This window comes from Chroicocephalus ridibundus, chromosome 8 (assembly GCF_963924245.1).
Source record: "Chroicocephalus ridibundus chromosome 8, bChrRid1.1, whole genome shotgun sequence".
NCBI classification, from domain to species: Eukaryota; Metazoa; Chordata; class Aves; order Charadriiformes; family Laridae; genus Chroicocephalus; species Chroicocephalus ridibundus.
In genome coordinates, this window is record NC_086291.1 from 20,870,672 (window position 1) to 20,894,991 (window position 24,320).

The 24,320-nt window shown below is 36.9% G+C and overlaps 1 protein-coding gene across 3 annotated transcripts in view; it reads right to left on the reverse strand.

Annotated features, from left to right (window-relative positions):
* DPYD (dihydropyrimidine dehydrogenase) overlaps positions 1 to 24,320 on the reverse strand; it is a 365,350-nt gene that overhangs the window by 220,058 nt on the left and 120,972 nt on the right. For all 3 annotated transcript variants that reach the window (XM_063344207.1, XM_063344208.1, XM_063344206.1), the window contains 2 exons: positions 20,292 to 20,373; positions 16,666 to 16,753 (listed from right to left, as the gene is read on the reverse strand). In XM_063344207.1, coding sequence (XP_063200277.1) covers positions 16,666 to 16,753; positions 20,292 to 20,373 — 170 coding nt within the window. The remainder of the gene's footprint in view (positions 1 to 16,665; positions 16,754 to 20,291; positions 20,374 to 24,320) is intronic.

The window sequence follows — 24,320 nt, forward strand, 5'->3', positions numbered from 1 at the left end:
AAGGCTCTCTACAAGTTCAGCTGAAGTCGCACATGCTATACATCAAAGAGGAACATTAGCGTTATCATAGCTTAATAAATAGTGCCATTCTGGCAATGTAATCCTATGTTCTAGAGCTATCTTCCATTCCCAGTATTATACTGCTTAAGTAAACAATCTTGCTGTCTTGTGTGAAGTTTATTTAGTGATAAACGCATGTAAAGATAATTAGTCATAGTGTTATAGATACACTTCCATCTCAGCTGAAGAACATGAGCAAAAATAGCATAGGATTTTAAAAGCACACAATGACATAATGAACTTTATCTTGAAGCGTTAGTTCATAATTCTTGTGTATTGTAGCTTATTATCCAAGTTCCACTGCGCTGGAAAACAACGATGACAGCTGAAGGACCCCAAATCAATGTCTTTTCAAAATAACATTGGCTTGAATACAGGACTTTTGCATACCTCTGGGATGCAATACAGCCACGAAGATGACTGCGAAATATATTTCAACAGCTGTGAATACTACTTGCTTTGGGAATAATTCCTGACTTAAGTAAGGATACTCATAATTAGTCTTTCATTTCCATGCACACTTGGAGTACTAATTCCTGAATCTGTTTTCAAATTTAAAAATGCGAATAAAACATACATCTAGATTCTAAAGTGGCAAAAGCTTCAAGAGGCACCTTAAAGCAAAGCTGCATAACACGTTTTTATATACGTGAACCAGTTTGGCTACTGAAAATTCTTTTAAAATAATGAAAAATTATCTAGAAATTTAAGAATACTTCTTTTGTCCTCGTACAAAAGCTTTAATTTATAAACACTACATTTGTCATGCAACCAGGCCACATTATTCCTTAACTAAAATATGAGAAATGGCTTCAATATGTTTGTAGCATGTAGCAGGAAACCTGTTTTGACGAGTAAGCTGGGCTTGTTCTATGCAAAACGCATTCAACTTAAAATATGGATTCAGGCCCTTACCTGTATCTGACACTGTTCCTTCCCATCGTGTATTGACCTAAATAAAATAGTAGCTGCACCAACCCTTGACATAGGTAAAACTGGTAAGGGAGAAAAATCCCATGAGCCAGCACCCTTCCTCTACTAACACAGATGTAAAGAAAAAGTTACATACCAAAGAGTGCTCCCCACATTACAAGTCAAGAGAAGCTGGGAACACTTTTCAACAAGTAAAGAATAAAAATTGCATGGTGTTTGGATGGTGTCCTTCTTGACAAGGGATGGCAGAAGACTATTTTCAGAGTGTGTGTCCTGCTTGGCATTAACAATGCTGGATGCAGAGTCCTTCTCCCGGATGTTTACTGAGGCATACATACGTGAGGAAAGGCAATTCACTTTTTTAACTGAAGTTCTGACAAACTGGAGAGAGAGACTGCTAAATGATTCTTTGGTCTGAACAAGGCTTACGATGTATATTGCTTGCTCAAATCAGACTCTCCCTTTCCTGTTCTGTTGCCTCATCTTCTAAGACACTCAACTGGAGGTTAGTCTTGAGACAAATTTGGTTGTCTGTGGAGCCTTAGCAACAAAGATGGGATTTCCGGATATACATCTGGAGAATTAACTTCTCCTTTCAACTTTGAGTTGTCTCGCTTTTTGCTTGCCTATTCCACAACCTTTGAGTTCTCTCGTGCCTTTAAGGCAAGATCTCTGCTATGAAATGGTGCATTTAGTGCTTGGAAAAGGTGATATGTCAAGAAGCGGTAGTAGTTGCACAGTTCTGGCACTCCTGAGAGCAATAAGGGTGTATTTTGTGTGGTTCCTGCTCAGGACTGCAAGGAAAAGCCATGATAAGATTTTCCTTTTTCTATTTCTGCATACACACAAAAGAACAGGCACTAAACTTGCTATTAATAGTAATATATAGCTTAAAAAGCTTATACAGATTTCATTTAAGCCAAACATTAGATGCAAAACACATTGCTTCCATCAACTGCTTTAGTAATAACTTCAGAGGAAACAAGATCAGGATTTATATTCTGAAAAGTTATACGTTGATAGGCCATACTTTTTTTTTTCCTTTTTTTACAAAGATACTAAAGAAAAAGTATGCAAAAAAATACATGTTGCACATGAAAATCTCACTAGATTTTTGACAAAATCAAGACTGTTTTCACAGGACCACAGCATTAAACAGTTCTGTCTTTAACCCTAACCTTAATTCAGTGGCATTTTAGAGGTCTTCTACAACACTGCTAGCCAGTTTAATTCAGAAGCCGAAAGTAATCACTGAACACAACAGCAATGAAAAAGGTCATTAAAAGATATATCAATTCAAGGTGTGCTATCATTTTCTTGTGTACAACAAGGGAAGGTGAAAAACTGTGCTTGGCTGTCTACATACCTCTTTTACAAAAGAAGCCTGCAAACGGACTTGCAGCAGGTCTGTCCTCTTCCATGCCTGATCGCTTACAGACTTGGTTGCATGACAAAGGAATTTGGATCCTCCAGTGCAGAAATTACATTTACAATGCTTTTGACAGTTTTTGCTTCTGAAGTTTCAAATTTGGCTGCTAGACTAAATTATTGGAACATCCACTTAGCTTTACTATAAATTCTGACTACTTTTTTAGGTTTGTTTGGTTTGGGGCTTTTTTCCCCCCTCTCCCTATAAATATACATGGGTCAGGATCCTGTGAGAGCTCAGAAGACTTAGTGTCCAGCTGTTCTTCCATATGTTCTCTAGGCCAACACCTGCTGCAGAGATACTACCAAGACCTCATGGTTGGCAAGCTGCTCTAATTCCACTCAGCTTGTAGGTTGAAAGGTCACTCCTTTAATGTAGTCAGTTTGTGGCTTCCACATTAAAGAGAGGGAGTTGCTATCACTGCTGGAGCTCTATTTTATGAAATCCAGTGACAGTAAAACCAGATGCCCTCCACTTTCGTAATTGCTTTAACCGTCTAGTACATCTTAGAAAAATAACTTCTAGGGCCTGATGAGAGGATGAGCCAACCTCTCCACGAACAAGAGAACCTTCTAACTCAAAGCTGTGACATTACTCAAGGACCCTAAAGAACTGGCTGAAGGCATGGTCCGAGCACAAGATTAATTTCCTCTTCTTTTTATTTCAGAGATACTATGAAAAGAGAATTGAAGATAAAGAGGCTTTTTTCTACTCTCTAACTCACACTATAGAGGAGCCCGTAAGATCAAAACAAGATGAAGAACAGAGCAGAAAAGGCTGTACATGAAGAAAGCAAATGAATAGAATCTAACAGGACCTTAAACAAAACTTCCCATAAACAGTGATGACCCTAAGTAACTAAATACAATGTGACTACTATGCTGTAGCCCTTCAGCATGAAATTCCACAGACAAATCAGGCTGTGTAAACAGGTTCAAGGAACATAGCAGAACCTCCTGCAATTTTACTAAAAATTGGCACACCTTATTAAAAACTCTACCAGGTTACACTTTCTTTACATGACAAGAAAACATGTCTTTTTTCTGGATGGAGTTTACACACACTTAGGTAATCAGTGCCAAATCCCAAGAGGAAAAATATTTTAGATGCCTACTGAATTAGACAGAATCGAGAAGTAAGGAAGTGGATAAGGCATACACAAATAATAGGTGTAGATTTATGGAAAAGCATAGACCAGAATTTCCAAATATTCCCCATTGCAGAGAAGCGCTCCACACTTCTCTGGGAAAGTATCTTTCCACTGTCCCACCTTACCGATTTCCAAAACTAGAGAAAAGGCAGTTTCCTCTAACACGGGAGTCAGGACACTCCAACTTGTATGAACACTCGTTGCACTTCCATGGAGGCGAGTCTGCACCATCATTAGCTCTACGTGATCTGAACCCTGTAGCAGCTCTGAATAGAACCAAGGGACCTGACACCAGATCGACACATACAGACACATACCACAGAAAGAATAAGGCCACTTTATAAACCAAGGGCAGTCCAGAAGACTACCCAGCAATTACAAGATGTGTGGAAAAGTGAAACCTCCATCTACAAGTCATTGTTCATTTTCAAACATGCAGCTTACCTAGGGAAAAGAGAATTAGACCCTTTTTCTTAAAACCACGTTTACAGCAAAGTTAACAAACTTTAATGACATTACCTTTTAATGACACTACAAACGAATTAATTTTCCTGATTTCAATGTTAAAATTGCATTAATACATTTTTTCACTTTCATTATACTTCTAAGAGGGAATCCTTTATGTTCGTATGTGCAGTTTGAACAATTGTATATGATGCCAAATCCAAACATTTAAGGGAAGTTCCAGCATATTAAGTTTAACCCTCATTTCTGTCTCAATGATAGATGCAAGAATTCCAACTAGGTTGATTTTATGAACCAGTTAAATGATTTGTATTCAGAGCAACATTAAAAATCTCCACGACAAAGTGTACTTGAACAAAAATACCCTGCTTGTGACACATCCTTTACAAGTAATGTGTTTTCATTTTTCACATGTTGCATCTCATTTATTTTATTCAGGCACACATAGTTAAATCTACAAGATACGGTAAGCTTCCAATACCTTTGAAATAATAAATCATTTCTTACAGATGTTTTCACCCACTGCAAGGCTGCTGCTCATTAATCAAACATTATCAGTATCTATCACTGCCCAGTGCTAAACAGGAAAGGCACCTCATTTTGAGTTTTGACTTCTATTCACTGGTTAGTCCCTGACCCTTATACTACCGCACGCTTATTAGAAATATGGAAACCTCTACCGCGTGGCAGATCTTACTACAAGGAGTTACACAAGCAGAGGCACAATTTTCTTCGAGAACTGAAGGAAACAAAGTCAAGCTGCTCTTCAAATTGGCAACACAATTACAATCATATTGTCTTCAAAGCTCTTTTCCGACATGCAAGTAAAACATAACCATGTAAGCAAACTACTTCTGGTCTAGATCTTTTCATATCTGAAATGTTGAAATAAATATATATTAGGCACTACGCAAGATACGTTTCATTTTTGATAAATTATTAAAATTTCATTTCTGAAAGCAGTACATAGGATACAATACATCTTTAACAGCATAAACCTACAGGGGAAAATTTAAAGAAAATAATGCAATGCGAGTAAGAAGCTATCTGATAAAAAATTTCAACTTCCTTGTGATCATTGAGAAATTGATGGATTCGTGCCAATAATGCAAAATAAAATTTGCATTATTAAATTTGCTATTTTGGTCGTTACGCTCTTTTTCAAAATACTGGAACAGAAACGAAATTTGGGGAAGCAGCACAAATTGCAAGTGGTTAGGAATGAAGATTTCTGTAGCTCCAAGAAACAGCCCGCATGTCTGCCAGCTTCTCCACAGCACTTTTACTGTACTGAGCACTTTCATAGCCCTTTTAGTGCTAAGTCTCACTGTTTCTACATGATGGTAGAGAAGAACGAAGAGTCATCCAGGAGGCTGATAGCCAGAGCCTAAGAACCACCCTCAGCAGAGCATCACACCACACTCCTAGTTAAAAACAACTACCATCTCCTGCCACAGCTGCAATTCACTCAACTCTCCTTTAACTAAACATTTTGTTTGCATATTCTGTAGCTTTCTGAATGAACACCGAACACCACACTTGTATCTATGATTATTCACTCTGCAAGGCTGATTAAACACGTTCCATTCTTGCAAGCATGGCAGGTCTACAGAAGTGACTGAGCTACAATGTGTATTTTCTATGCTTCAATACAATAAAGGGCACATTCAGCACATGCAAAGGCCCATATTTGCATTTGAAAAATAAAGAACCAACTTGCCGATGTAGTGGGTGTATCAAGACTCTTATGTCCCTATGATTTAAAAAGTGCTACGATTCCAAAACTTTCTTTACTTAATTTTATTGCGCTTTCCAGAAAAAGCTGCACACAAAGAAGGCATGGACTGTAACAATTAGGGGTGATTTCTTTAGATTCTATGTACTGGGGGAAGGAAATCATGTTTTTTAATGCAAATTAACTCCAAGCTTTATTATCAAGCAGCTACTACAGCAACAAAACAGGCAGGAACTTTATGCCAGTGATTAGTACAGACACCGCAACTGAGTACCTTACGCTTCGTGCACAGAATGGTCACTGTGTCTGTCTCCCCCAACCCTGCAAATTTCTTTCTGCTAGCAACAGGCAAGGACTCAAACTCTGAGTATAAGGAGACAAAGCGGCAATTTAAAATCCCATCACCTGGGACAACTTCAGGATCTGTAGTAGTCTTGATCTCAAGCTAACCACACCAGGCCCTGGCGTAGCATACCATGGCCCCCGCTCCTGCGCTGAAGCTGCAGAGAAGGCTGCGGGAGCTGGACTCCCGCATGGAAGAGCTCTGCCAGACCGCTGGGACCTTCCCGAGCTCTGCATGGAGTGCATAGGGGATAAGCCACCTCACCCGGTGCAGGATCAAATAATTAAAAGTGCCTAAAATCTATTTAGAATAGGCACCACAACGCTTCATGCTTTGGACTTTCTGTTTCCTTAGCCACCAAGAGTATTTCTTCTTCAATGCAGTTGCAGAATATCAAACTCAGGAGCCACAAGCAACATAAAAATGTAAACAGCTGCGATTTGGTCACCCAAGTATGTAAAATCATCTTCTTGGGAGCATATATTTTTGGTTTTGAAGCAACCCTTATCTAACTCTCTAAAGAAATCTTCTCCCAGATAAAAATGTAGCCATCGTTTTTCATCTACAAAAGAACTGTACTGGCCCATAATAGCAGCATCAAGCCTGTGTTTCCCAGCAAATAGAAAAGCAGTCACGTATGTCACCTGTACATTGAAATAATGAATTGTGGTATTTTTGATGTCTAACTACTAAGTAATATACCAATTATAAAATTAGATTAACTGATTCTTTTAGAAGGTATGTTCCATTCTCATTTAAAAAATCCAATGCATTAGAGAAAAAGCTATAAGTATTGTACTATTGAGAAATGGTCTTTGATAACGGTTAATGATTTCATCTCAATTTAAATGACAACCGGGTACTGAAATTTCACTAACTAAACTGTTTGGATTTACTTAAAAATACACATCACACTCAAATAAACAACCGTCTATTATCATTACTCACAAACCAACAAAGAATAATTTCCAACAAAAAAAAAAAACTAAGAAATCTGCGGTGTTATTCCATTTTCCATTACATCAGTGAAACGATAACAAACAAAACCTTGACAATTCTTAGAAATGTAGTAATACATCACAAGTTTCTACTTGGTAAGTGCACAATTGCACACAATTGCAGCATTAATGTTAAAGATGAATTGGTTGAAACCTGTTGATCTTTAAATTCTCGTTATTCTTTTTTTTTTTTTCTTCCTATGAAACTAATCACCAAAGATCATTAGAGGGAATGTTGAATCATCACACTAGCTGCTGAATACGTTTTAACTTTCTCTAATGGCTCATGTTCAGCTTACTACATTTTTAGCACAAATGAATGAACAATAGCCAAAGGATTTCCTGTGAAAGAAAACACTGTCAAGGACAATGTTTGGAAAATATTTTCCTTTGTTAGATAAACATGTAATTTGTATTAGCATTATCTGAACACTGCGAGTACTTAGTATGCTTATTTCTGTCTTCTAATCTTGTAAACATTGTTTTATAAAGACAATTTACAGTAAATTTAGCATTAATACACTGAAAGCAGTAACAGTACAAACAGTGAATCTTAATTACTGTACATACCCCACACCTTGTGACATCACCAAGAAAGTGCCAAATTTTGAATATGGTTTGATACTATAAAATGCGCACAGAAGACTATCTATGTGACTTTTTATGCACAAGGAATGTCAAATTTGATCTCAAGCCTACAGGACACACCCAGAGAAATATTTGCATACATGTTAATCTTTCTTTCAAAAGACTTGCCAGGTGATACATTCTATAATATTTACATGCTCTACCCTAATTATATATGCAGTCTTAGTAATCATTAACGTATGTATTTACATAATGTCTTTTAATTTCACAGTAAAAGCAACCATATGACTGGCATCTCCTAAAAGTATAGCTTAGAATAGTAAAGAACAATTTTCCAGTATCATGACTACAACAAGTGGTTCAAAAGCCTGGATGATCTCTATCCACCCAAAATTCGAGACACAGCACAAAAAATATTTACATAGCTTAGTTAGCGATTACTTACTACAGCGTACATGTAACATTTTCTTCTCAGATATTTGTTGCCTTTAAAAAATACCATCCCATTAAAACTAAAGAGATCTGGAAGGCATCTCTACTATGATGGTGTAGAAGCTATTGTATTGGATAAGAAAATTACAAATACTACTGGAATAGGAAAGCTTTTCAATTAATACGTTGAGCCTGAAGGAAAGACTGAGGGATTCCCTCGGGCACAGACCACAGGCAAAGAAGGCTACAGCTCTCAGAAGGCCCTCAGACTATGAATCCCACCCAGACAAACAGAATCACTAGTAAGCGTGCCCCAAGTTACACGAAGGACCAAAACTGGCCTCAAGCACACTCGGGTGTCAGGATTTTCCCCTGAAATAAGGTTACTGCCCTTCATTATACCAAAGTGTTCCTAGATCAACAAAGGCCCTGAGTACCAAGCAATGTTGAAAAGGGAAGCAGGTGACTGAGAAGCACAAGACAGCCACCAGGTCAGATGGATGCCTTGAGCCCTGCCCGTGCCCAGCAGTGGCTTCCTAGGGACCATTCTGCCGCAGCGGAGAAGTGACAGCGCAAGAAGTTTTCCTAAAGAAATCTTGAAAGTCCTTCAACAAGTACTACAAATCCACTGCACAAATCCAGGTTTTATCCTAACTTGACAATTCAATTCAATAAGTAGATACACCCCTTGTTGAGTGGGCAGTGAAAGGAATATGAATTCAGAGACATTATATTTATGAGACATAAATGCGTACAGGAACACTGCTTAAAACTTTATTCATTAGCACAAAAAAGCACTTGCCATCTTCTCACCAATAATTGTGACTAAACAAGTGAGATTTTGATACACTTCCTACGTCTGTACAATCTTTAAAAATAAAGAATTTAAATGCAACAAGCCTAGGTTTTTAACCAGCCTTTTATCCTTTGAAAGCAAGATGAAGAAAAGTAAGGAATTTCTAAACCTGTTTAAATTTCATGTTGTGCCAGTCCTCCCATAGTATCAGGTAGAAAAACATTTCAAAAAGTGTCTGATTGCATTAAATACGTATTGGACCACACGCACTCTCCTTACAAGGAAAGAGAGCTCAACCAAAGTACATGGATTTGCACCAACTTACCAGCTGTATTTTAGATGGTTGTTCATTCTGTCTGAGTATTAATGTGGAAGTAAAAAGATGGCAGCATAATTAATACTTGTACATCTAAAAGGCTTGCGAACTTTCAGAAACAACAGGTAAGCAAGCAAAGCTAATTTCTTTAGGTGTAAAGCACTGAAGCGTGTAACATTAGAATATGAAAATGCAGTATCTAACATCACCATTTTGTTCAGTATTTTCTTTTCCTATGTATTTCTCAAATATCAAAATGCTTAAAAATAAATGCTTGAATAAACTTCCGAAATTGCTAAACAATGTTAGATGAATTAATCTACTAAGATATTAAAAAAATTAACTACGCTTAAAACAATATGAATCAAATTGATTTTGTCATTATATTTAGATGAGCATTTCTTCAGGGAAACTGTCCAGCATCTTGGAAAGAGACAGGAGAGTGTTTTGTAAAACATGTGCAGGAGAGATTGTTATGCTAAGTAGTTTTTTGGGAGGAAAGATAAGTAAATAAGAGCATGAAAATCTGTGTAATTTGCAAGTGAATAACTTAAGGATGCCCAAGGGCAGATTATTAGTATTTTTTGAAAGTGTCCTAAGACTATTAATAATAAATAAGCTGGTTTGTGCATCTGAGCCCTAAAAGCTTTCAACTGCCTGCTGCTTCCGATGTGTATTAGTAATGTTCCACCGACATCCAGAGCAGTAGTAAGGTCTGCAGAACTGGAAGAACAGCTTACTACAAATGCCAATAGTAGAAAAAGACGCCTCAAGCATCAAAATTCTTGTACATATGTACATTGTTGGTCTCCAGGAAAGATGGTGCACTGGGAATAAAAGCAAGTTCAAACATCTGTTATAAGCATGTAAGAATAGGGTCTTTCACAGAGTTCCTTTTCTAATATAAATATATTCCTTTTGCTTTTTAATAACAAAATGTTTTTAGACTAAAGAGTAGCAGAAGATGTGAATAACACAAATATTGAGGACCAGCAAGTTTTGTATGAGAACCAATTTATGGTGTAATTTGTTTATAATACTCTTGATATATGAAAAAATAAAGAAATGTGGTGTTATAGAAGGGTACATTCATTCTCCAAGCTGTAAGCCATGAGCTAAGGCTCACCACGAGGTAGACTATAAAGAAGTCCTATACTTGGCTGCACAGACTTGTGTAGACCTCCTTCCTTGGGACTTCATTTCATGCAGTTGCAGTTCAATGTGCAGTTTTGATCCTGTTCTGTACTAAATTGCAAATGCATTTATCACTGGCCTTCTCATGGATCTTCATTTAAAAAAAATACAACAAACTTTTTAAATTTAATTTTAAAATTATTCCAGTTACAGTTACGCAACTGTGAAATATTTTGAATTGGCTTTGTTCAGATCCTTCCACTGCTCTTCATCACTGTTGCTCTTCAAACTGTTTGAAGCGCTCTCTCTGACTTCATGACTCATCTTGATGACTTCATTCTCATTATATTTAATACCAAAGTATCACAGCTTTTTGCAGCTAAATGGATTTGAATATTTTGTTTTGTCACAATAAAACATAGTTCCAAGTGTTTCCCTGGCTCTGCAGCCTGTATTATTTTTTACCGCATAAGGATACTGATACCCGAAAGGCCATTGTTGTCACCAGTTAAAATTCTGTGTGAAAAGCACCGTCTTTGCAAGATTCTGAGACAGTGACAACCCTTGTCTACAAGCATAAAACCAACCCAGAAACTAAGCTAGGCACATATTTATTTTGAGTATCGTGTTTCCAACAACATCATTCTTTCCTGCACTACCTTCCAACTTAGTATTGTTCTCCCCTGCTTGTTGTGTTTTAGCTGATCTTTAGGCTTCCGCTTCCTTGCAGCAAAAACTGTAAAATCTATGAAGTGTCAAAATACTTCTGAAATAATAAAATAACACAAAACAACAGCAAAAAACCTCCAAAAATAGAGCTGAAGATCCTAAGAGCCTAAGGCCATGCAATACTTGCACTACAGTTCCGTATTTAACCAAGATGCATTATATTTTACAGGACTTGCTACATTACCGCTGAGCCAAACAGGTCTTTGCAACGAGGCCTAAAAGCATAATTTTAGGGAAGATCTTAAATGCTAAGAAACAGAAAACGATTCTGAAAAACAAACAACCAACAGATAAATCCTGGAGATGTTTTCAAATAACTCTGCCTCTAAACTATTCCCTTTGGAGGTGATAAGTGAAATAGCAAGTGAAGAGAAAAGAAAACTCGGAAATACAAGGTAAAACAAAACCAAAGCAGCAAACAAATAAAACTCTCTTCACAACCTGAAATAAGAACTATTTTGAATATGACATATTTCCTCCATAAATGTCTGTGCTGGCCATGGGCCTACAGGCCCCATATGCAGATTTCATGTCCTCCAAATTTAGTTTATGAATCAGGAGTACGATGCACAATTTTTTCCTGTAGCACAAGCAAAATGAACATCTGTTCACTTTTTGCCATGTAGGTTTATATCTGTGTGGGTGGGTGTGAACAGAGCTCTTGATGTGTAATATTCTTCCCATCTGCACACCAGGTGGCACTGCATAGTTAATCAGAAGATAATAACAGGCATGAGGAGATTACTTACTTTTTGGGGAAGAGACAGTAAATCAATCTCACAGGGTTTTTTTTAAAAACAAGGTACATCAATGCTTGGACTTTTAATTCCGGTTTTTGGTGTGTAATTTCATTCCAATCAATGGAATCATCTGATTATATTATTGTTTGAATGCTATGTTAATTAACTATGAATGACTGCAATTATCACAAAGGTTCCTTCCACATGGGATTTCATTTTTTTCTTTTTTATGTACGGTTTTAACCCCTGCAAGCAGGATATACTATTTAGGATACATCCAAGCAACAATCTGCTTAGACTTACTCTGTATGCTCATCTAACCTACCATTTTGCAGTATTTAACAGAACCTCTGAATACCCTAATACAGTAAAACTGACTTTATAGCAATTCAACATCACAAGATGGAGGAAGAAACAAGAAAAAGAAAGCTTCATTACTAGTTACATTTGCCCTATAATGAGATGTTAACTAGAAAGTTAGTGCTGCAAGTTTAAGCCTACAGACACTAAAGTTAAAGTGCCTAAGCAATATTTGGGAATGGGGGCTTAAGATTTTTTTTTAATATTTTACCAAATAATTTTTGGTATAATCTTTGAAGATATCTTCTTATCTGATCCTTATATAAAAAGAATGCAAATGTTATATAAAACCCCTATGTTATGGTAAAATAATACAGAATAATGAGAGAGGTTTGTGTAAAAGTCTGCAGAAAATATGTTTATGGTGATAGCCTTTCTATATATTTGTTTGAGTCTCATATGAAATGTCTTTAAATACTTTAAATATTTAGGTCACTCATTTTCATTCAATTGAACAGTTGTATTACAAAAAGTTTTGTATTTTCTCTTTCAAAAAGAATATACAATGCTTTATGGAGTCTTAAAAGCCAGAACCACAGAATCCTGTTTTCCAAAGAATGTAGCAGAACGTCAAGAAGGATGAGTAATAAAAGGCCTAGTATTTCTGCATTTGCTCTGATAGCCAAGCGAGACACATATCCATAGACATTTTTTGTAAAAATCAGAAGTATTCCACCCTGAAAGTCAACAAAGAAACACAGTAAAGCGTTCAGACTACTCTGTTCTTGCTGCCTTACTTTGCTGTCTCCGAGGACCATGTGCTCTCTCCTCTAGCCCCTCACCCCATCATTGATTTCTCCTTTTGCTCTCAGCACGCTGATTCTCTATTGCCCTGAGTCTCTATGGTGTTTACAGAAAGCAGCAACTGATGCAAGACCTTTTTTTTTTTTTAATAGCAACATTTTTAAACTGATTTGTCAGCTCAGTGACAAATTCTTCACAAACATTTCTTATCAAAACGCAGAGCCAATGCTAGGTAGAGTATGTTAAGCGTAATCTATCAAATCTGGGAAGTATTTTTTATTTCTATGCATACTTTTAGAGGTTAGTTTTAAAACTTGGGAACTTCGATTGAGAGATTTAATTCCTATTCATAACAAAATAAAACCAGCAGGCTTGTAACTGGAAGATAAACAGAATTTTAAAATTAAAATTTTCAGGACTCCAATTCTACATCTTTAATTCTTAACCAAGATTTTTAATTGCCCATTGAAGTAAGACTGAGTAAGTTTAGAAACTGCACCAAACTAAATGACAATGGAAAGAGAACCAAAAAATATAGTAAAGACTCCCAGAATATATTTAGGAGGTTGTTCCTCCCTCTATTTGGCTGCTGCCTTTTAGTCATGGGGGAAAAAAAAAAAAAGTCTCATGCGTGCTATTGTCTATCATTACTTTTGATGGAAGAAACTGAGATTCATGGCCTACCCTTTAACACATGTTAGCTGAAATCTGAAATCAGGACTGCTGGAGAAAAAATATAAAAATGGTCTATCTCTTAGGTCCTTGTATGCAAAACACAAGATACATCTGCTGCTAGATGTTGCAAAATACACATCTTTGTAGCGAGAAACTGAGAGGACGTGAGAGTAAATGATGGACAGGGAAGAGGCAATTCAAATATTGATCCTCTAGAAATAAACAGAGGTACAGTATAAGGAACCAGTTGGATGCAGCACAGATCAGATAAGGCAAAAACAGGAGATTGAAGGAACTACCAAAAGCAAAAAAGGTAACAGGCAATCCTGTGACTGCAATTCACCTACCATTTGTGCTGAGGTCCTGCTATGAGGGCACTGTTGGCTTCCAGCGTGCCATTGCCCAGACCAATCTCTTTCACTACCGCTCATCCAGGTAACTATGAGACCTCTTCCTCAGATCTAGTCTTTGCTAGTTCAACATATGGCCTTGTAACCCCAAATTATTATTTATTTTAGAATAAGGCTGTAAACCCCTATCCATTTGTGAACTACTTAGGAATTCTTTACCCTTCAAGCCTGAAAAAGAGCAAATACATTGACTAGAGCATACTTTTAATACTTTTCCAAACAGCTGTCATAAAAAGCCTTTGCTATTCATTTTTCTTCAATATGGTCACTTGCTAGAAGTGATCAAGCCTCAGTACCTATGCTTTACCTTCCATAGACTCCAGCTGAGGAGTGTACTTTCCCTACCTCATGTGACATTCCCAGAGAGCAATAGATTTTTCCTGACACGTAACTGTGAAAAACATAGCTTTCAGAGTTCTTGCATCTCCACCTGCCCTGTATTTACAAGTGCTCTTCCATTTCATGGCTCATGCATGGACTCTTGTACAACCCTGACTGATAAATTCTTGAGTTCCATCTCATTTGCAAGACTAAAGGTGTGCTCTTCAAAGTCACATTGCTAGGAAAAAATCCTCTCACAGTGTACTCCCTCATCCATCAGGGACTTCATCTTCTTTTACACACCCATTCACTTTTTCTTTCTTCCACTAAGAAAGAAAATTGAAAACTACCATGTTTATTTTTCATCAAGGTAGAGATTCATTCATAAGAAAATTACAACAACATTTACAAAAAAACCAAAAAAGCTTCTATTTTATGTAATTAGTGTTCTCTAATTATTTTACTCCCATGATTCAGGGTAATGTTCAAATGGGACGTTTCATTGAATATATGTTTGTTCGGGAGGCAAAGAACACAAAAAGAAATACACAGTACAGACCCCTTATAGAAGAACTGCTGTTCTTGACAGCATCTATTCTATTGCATTAATATAGCTGACCCTAGAAATCTGTAACTCCTTGGTTTGTCCTCCATTTTCACTACCAGCACGCAGGGCCACATTACTGCCCAGTGCCTTACACAGTACTGTAAAAGACAGGTGACAGGCAGACATGGGGGTACAGACAGGGACCAACTTCATCATGAATGCAAGGTAGCTTCAAATAACAAAACTTTATAGGAACACATAATCCTTCATTAGCATTTATACCCTCTGTTTCCTAACACAATCAGTGAACACATGGTTTACAGGAGAATTATGCTTCAGATACTTCTCTTGTTTATTAAAATTCTGCCTGTGTCCCTTTACCTAGCATCTGCATGGCACAATGTTGTCTATATATATTTCTAACCAATAATATTTTGTATTAGGATAACTTTATTAAGGTCAGAAAATAAATCCATACATAAAACAAACATTCCAATCCTCTGTGTAGTGCTCAGTGGTCATTTTTGCTAACCTTTAACTGAACTGTTATTTTAAATTTCTGAGTCACAAATGCAGGGGAACCATGCTGATATTCCAAAAAAAAAATTGATAATTTTTTCCTAAATGCTAGACTCTACGAAAACAAGTGTTTATTTATGAATTAATCCCTCATTGGTGAGATTTTGCAAAGCAGTTTGAAAGGCATAGATTAAACCAATAAAGAAGATAAGTTGGACCATTGCCTTGTATACTATCACATCAAAATATGACACATCAGAATTCCTGTACATGGAAGGTCTCTAACAATGCGAGGATTTAGGATTATATAAATCACAATGCTCTGTACTCTAATCACATGATAGAATAGACCTGCAAAGCTTATTATACTGCATACCCAGATGGTAAACAACAGTTGTCACTGTACTAAGAATTACATCTCTGTAATCAATAATAGGAAGGCGGAACAGTTGGACAACTTGTTTCCTATTATGTTCACTTAGGCAACGTCTAGATCAATAAAGAGCATTAAGCCTCATACCAACTGTAGACGATGCCTGCTCAACATGCCTATCATATGGTAGCGATGGGTCCAGCTGTACTTCAAAATACTTGTAAATGGATAACAGTTCTAATCTAACATTAAAAAGAAGCAATGATTCAAATAGCAGGCAGGTGCAGGACTTCTTTAGCATATGAGAGAAGACCTATGATGCCAGTTTTAGTGTAAGTCGAAGTCGGGTTATTTTGTTGATCCATCCCATAATTACATTTCAGTACAGCCTATCTGAAGGATGTCACATGTTTTATATGGAGGAAAGAAAAAAAGCAACCAAGCATGGTATCGCTGGCTTACATATAGAGTCAGTAATTATGTGGGTATAGTAAGCTGTTCACAAAAACTGAAAGCTGAATTTGTGTATCGCTCCAGGCCAATATGACAATTAATTACGAGTAATTTTTTAGTTCATTCATTTTTTAACTATTTAAACAAACAATAAATCAACCCATTCAGCTATATTCTTATCTTACTTAAAAAACTATCATATAAATCTGAAAATTTTAACATATAACTGTCTGAAGACAGCTAGATTAGCTTCAGCTTCCTGTTTTTTAAATTTTCCTTATACTCCATACTTTCACAATGTATCAAATTGAAACTGTCTCACATCATGTTGTTAACACAGATACAAGTCCCAGTTTATTCTTAGACAGTATTCAGCTTCAAGATGACAAAACACAGAACAGTGAGCTCTTCTTACCTATTCCAATAAAAACTGCTTCATAGCCGTCTTCTTTCAAGGTACGGAGTGTCATCCCATCCACTGCAAGGCCTTTACTAAAAATTATCTGAAAGAATTAAAGATTACTTGCTTTTAATGTGATAATGTGAAAATAATTTCTATCGTGTCCTGCATACAGACATCTTGCAGGATCTTCTAGTGAACAAACAAAGCAAATAATTTTTTTTTCCCCTTAAGCCAGGCTTAAAAGGCCAGATTAGCTCTGATTTAAGCAAGTGGCCCAAACTGATATGGGTAAAAGGTACCTTCAGATTATCCTCAGATGGGGGCCACCATGGGCTAGCTTGGTTTCCGCTGTAAGTTAAAACAGCAAGCTAAACAAATGAACGAAGCCTGTCTATGGAACATAATACTGAAGTAAAGCTGAAAATGGCAGTTTTCTACTGTGAGTAAATAGCTGTGTTCGGTGCTGACTACGTAAAGTTATATTCCCGTGTGAAAATAAGAATTTAGGAAACATGATATGGAAGCAAGACCCTTCTTTAGGGAATATGCCCTAAATAGATCACCCAGCACACCAAATGAAAAACAAGCAGTTTAGGTTATTGCAGAAACATTGGTGAAAGTATGAGCCTCTAACAGAGAAATAAAGAAAATAAAAGACATGAGCTATTCAGTGGTGCCCGGGGACAGGACAAGAGGTAATGTGCACAAACTTGAGCACAGGAAGTTCCGCCTAAACATGAGGAGGAACTTCTTTACTTTGAGGGTGGCAGAGCCCTGGCACAAGCTGCCCAGAGAGGTGGTGGAGTCTCCGTCTCTGGAGACATTCAAAACCCACCTGGACGCGTTCCTGTGCAACCTGCTCTGGGTGACCCTGCTCTGGCAGGGGGGTTGGACTAGATGATCTCCAGAGGTCCCTTCCAACCCTATAGTTTTACGGTTCTATGATTCTGTATTAACAGGGGTTCTGAACGGAAAATGAAGCAATGTTTTCCTGCACGTTATCAGGCACTTGTTAGGCCTCCAATGGCACAGAATGCAATGCCGGTCCCAAAGGAAGGATGATATTGCTTTGTGCTGCGCTTTCAAAGCTCACAGCCTGAATTTTTTGCACTGAGACCAGAAGCTAGAACACCTTTATGCCAAAAACCCTCAGTGATGCCAATGGTGTTTTTGCAGATGCAGAAAACCTGCCTGCAAAAGTCTGGGCCAGAGATGGCAGTAAGCCTGAAGAATGTTCTGTGCAAATTGCAGCACGCCTTACTTGTTCGTAATGAAGCAGACTGTTCTGCATGGTAAACTAACAAAGGTCTTCAAAATCATGAATGAGATCAGTTTTGAGTTAAACTTGCACTTGTTAATTCTAATTTTGACAAGCAACAATGCCCAGAGTGCAGTGACTGGTATTCATTTATTGAAAAAAATAAGTCACAGTAATAAAAATGAACCTATAATCTATATTTTTTTCAGTTCAACTACCATTTACTTCCATAAGCAAAAGCTGAAAAGTTTTTGCAGAGTAATGTTCCACCAGCAATCCTGCTTTGAGCACTCACTGCACCGGTTGAGCAACTACAGTTGTTACAAGAGCGAGACGAGGAAGAGTGCTGCGTGTTCAGCAAACCAACTATAGCAGTCTCCTGCGCAGAGGTCATGCAACTGAAGATACACACACCTTCTGCTCATCTCTCCTAACCCTGAGGCTTTTGAGCACATAAAGCATGCGTGATTCTTCTTCTGATATTTTGTACTTCTTGACACGGGTGTGTGTGTATTTCCGTACTTTAGACTCTCCGAACTTGAACGTTTTCCCCAGTTTTTTTATATCACTTGTGTATTCACTTTACGAAATGCCATGTTCTGTTGTGTAAGCATTATACTCTGTGATCTTAACAGTTTCGCCTTCATGTCATTGCATATCTTGTTTGTAATTGAATCTGCCTGTGTTTCATTTAATACATTTTTCTTACCGGTGGAAAAAAAAAAGGCAGACGTAAATACAGTGTACAATACTTAAAAAAATGAGGGTTTTTTTGTCTTTGGAGATTTAGTATGAATTTTATCAGAGGTGCAAAAAGCCATGTACAGTTGTAATCCTTTCAAGAATACAGACTACATCCTCACCAGCAACAAAATACACTCCATAAATTGTCATTACATTTTTTTATCCTATTGTGTACATACGTTATGAAAACCTAATGAAGGAATTTAAATGGCAATACTATTTTATGTGGGGATTCAGAATACTCGCAGGGCCTAGCTCTGTAATCCTTATGCAGCTGACTAATTCTTACTAATTTCAGTAGAATTACTTGAATAAACAGCACTACTGAGCATTTACACAATACAGCACCTTCCACCACAGATTTGAAATGCATTAAGTAAACACCAGAAAATATTTCCAGCTTATAGAGGCATAAAGTTAAGGTACTTGGTTAACCAGCTCGCCAAAGGGTCAATTGCAAACCAATGGCACAACTTAGAAGCAAATTTACATTGAGATTCTCTGCTGCGCTTCAAAACTCCAGAGGACTTGCAGGTCAAGATGACGTGGTGGCTCTATGAGTCTATTCTAGAAACCTTGTCACAACAGGAAGGCCTGGGGAACTGAGTTTGGCAGAGCGTTCCCAGGAGCCTATGCCCAGCAATTTTGTCGAAAATTGTCTCAGTGCTCTGTTTTTAGCCCCATCCCTAACTCAATCTCCATTCTGTCAGTCTTTTCAAGGGTCGCAAAGGGATCTTTAGAGTAGAAAAATAGACCTGTAGCATTTAAAGCCTTATCATACATCTTACCAGCATTTTTATAAAACCTGGGCAGGATGAGGTTCTCACTTGGGTCTTGTGACCACAGCCTATTGCTTTTACTATGTGACCAACACAGAAGATTCCAAGAATTTCTTGCTTCACTGAATGCTTTAGTATCATGTTAAAAATATATTATCCCTCCTGGTACTCAAAAACTTGATCCAGTGATGCATTCTACATTTGTAACTTCTATTAAACTGTGCAGCCATTGCAAATACTATCTAAATCTTCAGCTCAAGCCCTAAATTAACAATAAAGCAATGTTCCATTATCTGTAACAACACACATTTGTTTAACAGAATAATGCATAACTATTGCTTTCCAAGAAGTTGAATGACTGTTATTGTTTATAATAGATGATCATGTTAACACTTTGTTTAATTTGATGCATTTTATTATAAAATTAACTTGGATGCAAGACTGTATGAAAAACCATTAAGAAAAAAACTCAGGGAGAGGGAACAAAAGGAGAAGTATCAAATATGAATGTTTTAAGTAGTGCCAAACTTGCATGAAAAAAACTCGATTAAAAAAATCAAATCATTCCAATAGCTACATTGAACCCCTAAAGCAATTTAGGAATTTGTTTCTTACAGACAATTAATCACATGCAGGCATGCCAGATGAGAACTATTGATTGCCCTTTTCCAAACTAGTGGCATTCAGACAGGAGACAGACAAATGCCCTGAGCAAGAGGAAGCATCTTCCTGCCTCTGTCTAGCGTAGCTTTTAATTGTTCTTTACTAATGTGCATGACATTTTGCTGTTAATCTTTGGCAGAGTTATTGTTCTTTTTTCTTTGAGCTATATATAGGCAGGATATATTTTTCATTACCTTCACTCCAAGATCCTTCATAAGCTCGGCTTCAAAATTCACCACATCATACGGCAATCGGAACTGAGGGATTTCAGATGTACTAAAATAAATAAAAACACTTGTGAAATACTTCCAGCTATCAGGAAGAAAAGATTTTTTTATTTCTTAAAAATTCAATAGTTATAACACACTGTAGTTAATTTTCATGTGTATGAATGGAAATGTGCTGAGGCTTGATTGTTGGCATTTTTAAATTGTTAGAGTGAGAAAACAGCATTATTCACCCAATGCTAAAAATATAGGCCAAGAAGGCAATACCTCGAGGCCAATCCTGCCCACATTTGCAGGTAACCATTTAACACATGTTAAGCTTGGGTCCAAAAGAGCTTCAGCTCTACTCCTTTTGTTCACCAGAACATGTAACACTAAACAAACTTAAGACATCCATTTAACAAAAGATCTCATGGCTACTAAAAGCAAAGTGATCTTCTAACAATCATTCAGTTAAGCTATCCAATAAGAAAGAATCAAATGTCCCATACATTTTTTTAAAAAGTGTTGCATATGCTATCTTGAGCAGTGGTATTAAAAATCTGTAGCCTCCTCCATCTCTACTTCATAAATTTTTTATGATCTTTCAGGATGGACAGTTGGTAATTTTCTATCAGCTCTTGGTTTCGAGTCTGTTTTTTGACGTCCTGGCATTTTTTCCTCCTGGGGAAGTTTAGGAATGACATCTTCAGGTTCCCAGAATCACAAGTCTCCTGTACGGGAAAACTGCAGTGCCAGCATAGAATCTCCATTTATATCTACTAGTACAGACTTTTTTATCTCTGACAAAAGGACATGTACTTATGCCAGTTCCAAAACTCTATCGTAAAACACATTACAGGTAAACACAGTGTTGTTCTATTTTAGATACTTTTGTTCAATGAAGATGAAAAAAAACTGACTATACAGAAAAGTGAAAGTCTCTCCCCAGATATTTCTAAGCATCATACAGTCCAATCTGTTTTCAAATTAATGGATCTATAATTTCCATAACAAAGCACTGGCACAAGAGATTCACTGTGGCTTTATTTTACATGTTGTTAGTGACCACACCATCTTTAATATCTATCTTTGACAAGCCAGAAAGTTTTTATTTATTTCAAGTTGCATCAACTTTAATTGTTTTGATAATTCCTCCTTATCATTTGTAGTACTGCCCTTTTTTTACCTTTCATGACCAGTGTACAATGAAGTGTTCTAAATATCAGATATAATAAATGTGTCATGACAATAAAACTTTCATAGGTCATGCTAAGTAAAAAGGTGTCCAAGGCAGAAACTAACACATCAGTATGATTATGCAACAGAGATTCAAAAAAGAAATCTAATTAGAAAACAGAAATTTCTATTTTCCAAGCCACCTATATATTTGTTGAAGGCCTGTCATTTCCATGAAGACATGGAGATGTCTTAGAAGAACACAGAACAGCACTGGCTGTGTTATGTCACTGTCAGAATTTGTAAACAATTTTTTTCTCTTATTAAACATTTACTTACAGTTTTGTGCTGTGGAGTATACCCACATATATATATATACACACACACACCCCTAAATGTACAAATATGTTCATACACAAATGCACACAGTTCTGTGGGGACACATGCACACACATTTACCACATTTACCGGCTGCATTTTATGAAAGTCAACTATGAAGTCAATAATTCTGATGATACAATTTCTTTCAGCAGCCAAAGACAGTCTCTGACTCTCCAATGAAGAGACAGAGGGGGAGAAGGAAATGGGGCAGAGGTGCAGGAGGCATGCAGTGGATGGGAACAGTGTCCCAAAAATTCACCTCTTCCTCAAATCTGGTCCAAGTTAGAGGTGCTTGGGCAGGTGCTTGGTGTTTCTCAGTGATCCTAAATTACTTTTGCTCAAGGGACACCCCTTTGTCCTAGTGAGAGAAACATTTTGGTATGTTGTAAACCAGTAGCATAGATAGGAGCATGAGCAGTGAAGCTTGTTCATGGCCTCTAAGCAAGAGCGTGATCTGCTCATGCCTACTCTACTATAAAGCATAAATTTTACGCAACTGGTGAAATGTAGGAAAACCTGCCCATGAATGTGAAAAATTCAGACATGCTCAGATAACCACAGACTTACGCTATGCTTAAATATCACACCACAGGAACTGCAATCACTAGACACCTTTCTAGTGTTGCAATATTATTAAAGTTAGCTATGATGCAACATGTATGTGAAGGAACATCCTAGGTAAAAACACTTAGAAAAAGGCAGAGCAAACTAAAAAGGGCACAAGCACTGCCCTTCCAAGCCGATTCCAAATACAAAATTAATTTGGTCTTGTTAACCATTTGCAATAGCTTATGAAGCCTTGAAAACACACCCATCAATAACCTAAACTTGTTAAAAGATGTACTGTGAAGCCTTACAAATGAAATAATGGATGATTGCTGCCACAGGCCAGCCTCCCTTCTGTTCCAAGATTAAAGTAAGGACAAAAGGAATTGATGCCCTTAAACCAGATGTGAAACTTTCTACAATGAATGGGAGTAAAATTTGACCTTGATTGCTATGTGTATTTAAGACTCAGAAAAAAGAAATGCATTTTATAATGCACTGTTTGACCATTAAGGATACTAACAGCACAGAACAGGCAAAACTTACTGTAAGGCTTTTTGCAGTGTAACAAACAGACTAAGCTTTATTTTAAATTCAGCTTAAAACATGAAGAACAGATGCAACTTAAGATCACGTTGCTTCAAATATGCAAGATGCAAACTGAGCATCTGCAGCACTGCATGCAACTGCAGAAAGTACCATATTATATTGCTGAGTCCAACCTGAGTCTAACCTATCACCAAATAAGGCTTCATTGTTGGAAACATCTCATTATTTCTTACTACTTTACAGCAACAAAACTGATTTTAAATCTGATACTTATTGTGCTACTCAACAGGTGAATAGGTATTTCATATACTAAATTTGCAGTCCTCTGTGGCAACCAGTTCAAGTAAAACAGCTCCACGGTTAAATGCTTATGTATTAACACCTTGATAATTAGGTAGAATACTTCTGAACCTCACTGGGAAAAATGCAAGTAATCAGTTCAACTTCTCCAGCACTGATTCTCTATCTTCCAGAGCACTGAACAAGTATTTGACGTTATGACATTATGGATCAAATTCATTAATGGTGTCAAGTCTATTGATTTCAGTGATGCTGCAGTGAGAAACGCGAGCGTGTCACCCTTCTTTCTCTGTTTCTTTCCACTTTTTCTTTTGTAAACACTTTAGTGTGAGCATATCTTCAACACATAAAATTTAATTTTTATTTTGAATGGGTTGATATCTACTACTCAGCTCCTGAAATATTTTATCTTATACTTAGGCATTCCAAAAAATTTATAAGATATGATCTCAGCTATTATTACAGTGGTAAAAATTGATCTTCTAGTGTAGGGGACCTGACACCATACAAGTGTCAGCCAAGTGTTCACCATTCAGGAAAACTGCAAAGGTACCTTCCTTTGTGTATTTGCAATTTGTTGAGGGTTGAGAATTGTAGGGGCTTTACTTCACTCTTATGGTATGGTTTACTAAGGCTGGAAGTCCAGGCACACATGATGGATTTATTCACTAACACCTTTATTTGCATAAGGTAGTTCATGAAAGCATTTGAAATTTAAAATCCTCCATGAATTTAATATCTGTCTAAAGCATTTTAAAGATCTACTAATTCTTTCACTACATAGAGCTACAAGTACTTCATCTTGTTTGAAAAGTTCTGGACAAGGGAAAATAGTTCCTGACAAAATTTTCTAAAAATGTTAATTTGATAATAAATATTGCACCCTGGAATTTTAGAGGTCATTTGAAGAGAATATAGGAGATAGCCAACAATCTCAGTTAAAGCTTGCCTGTAACTGTACCCATTTTAACTTGAATGACGAATTATTAAAATAAAAAATAAGTTTTCCAGATCTGAAATTTTCTATTCACTTGCTTTGGTAAAGGTAGAGGGATTGCATAT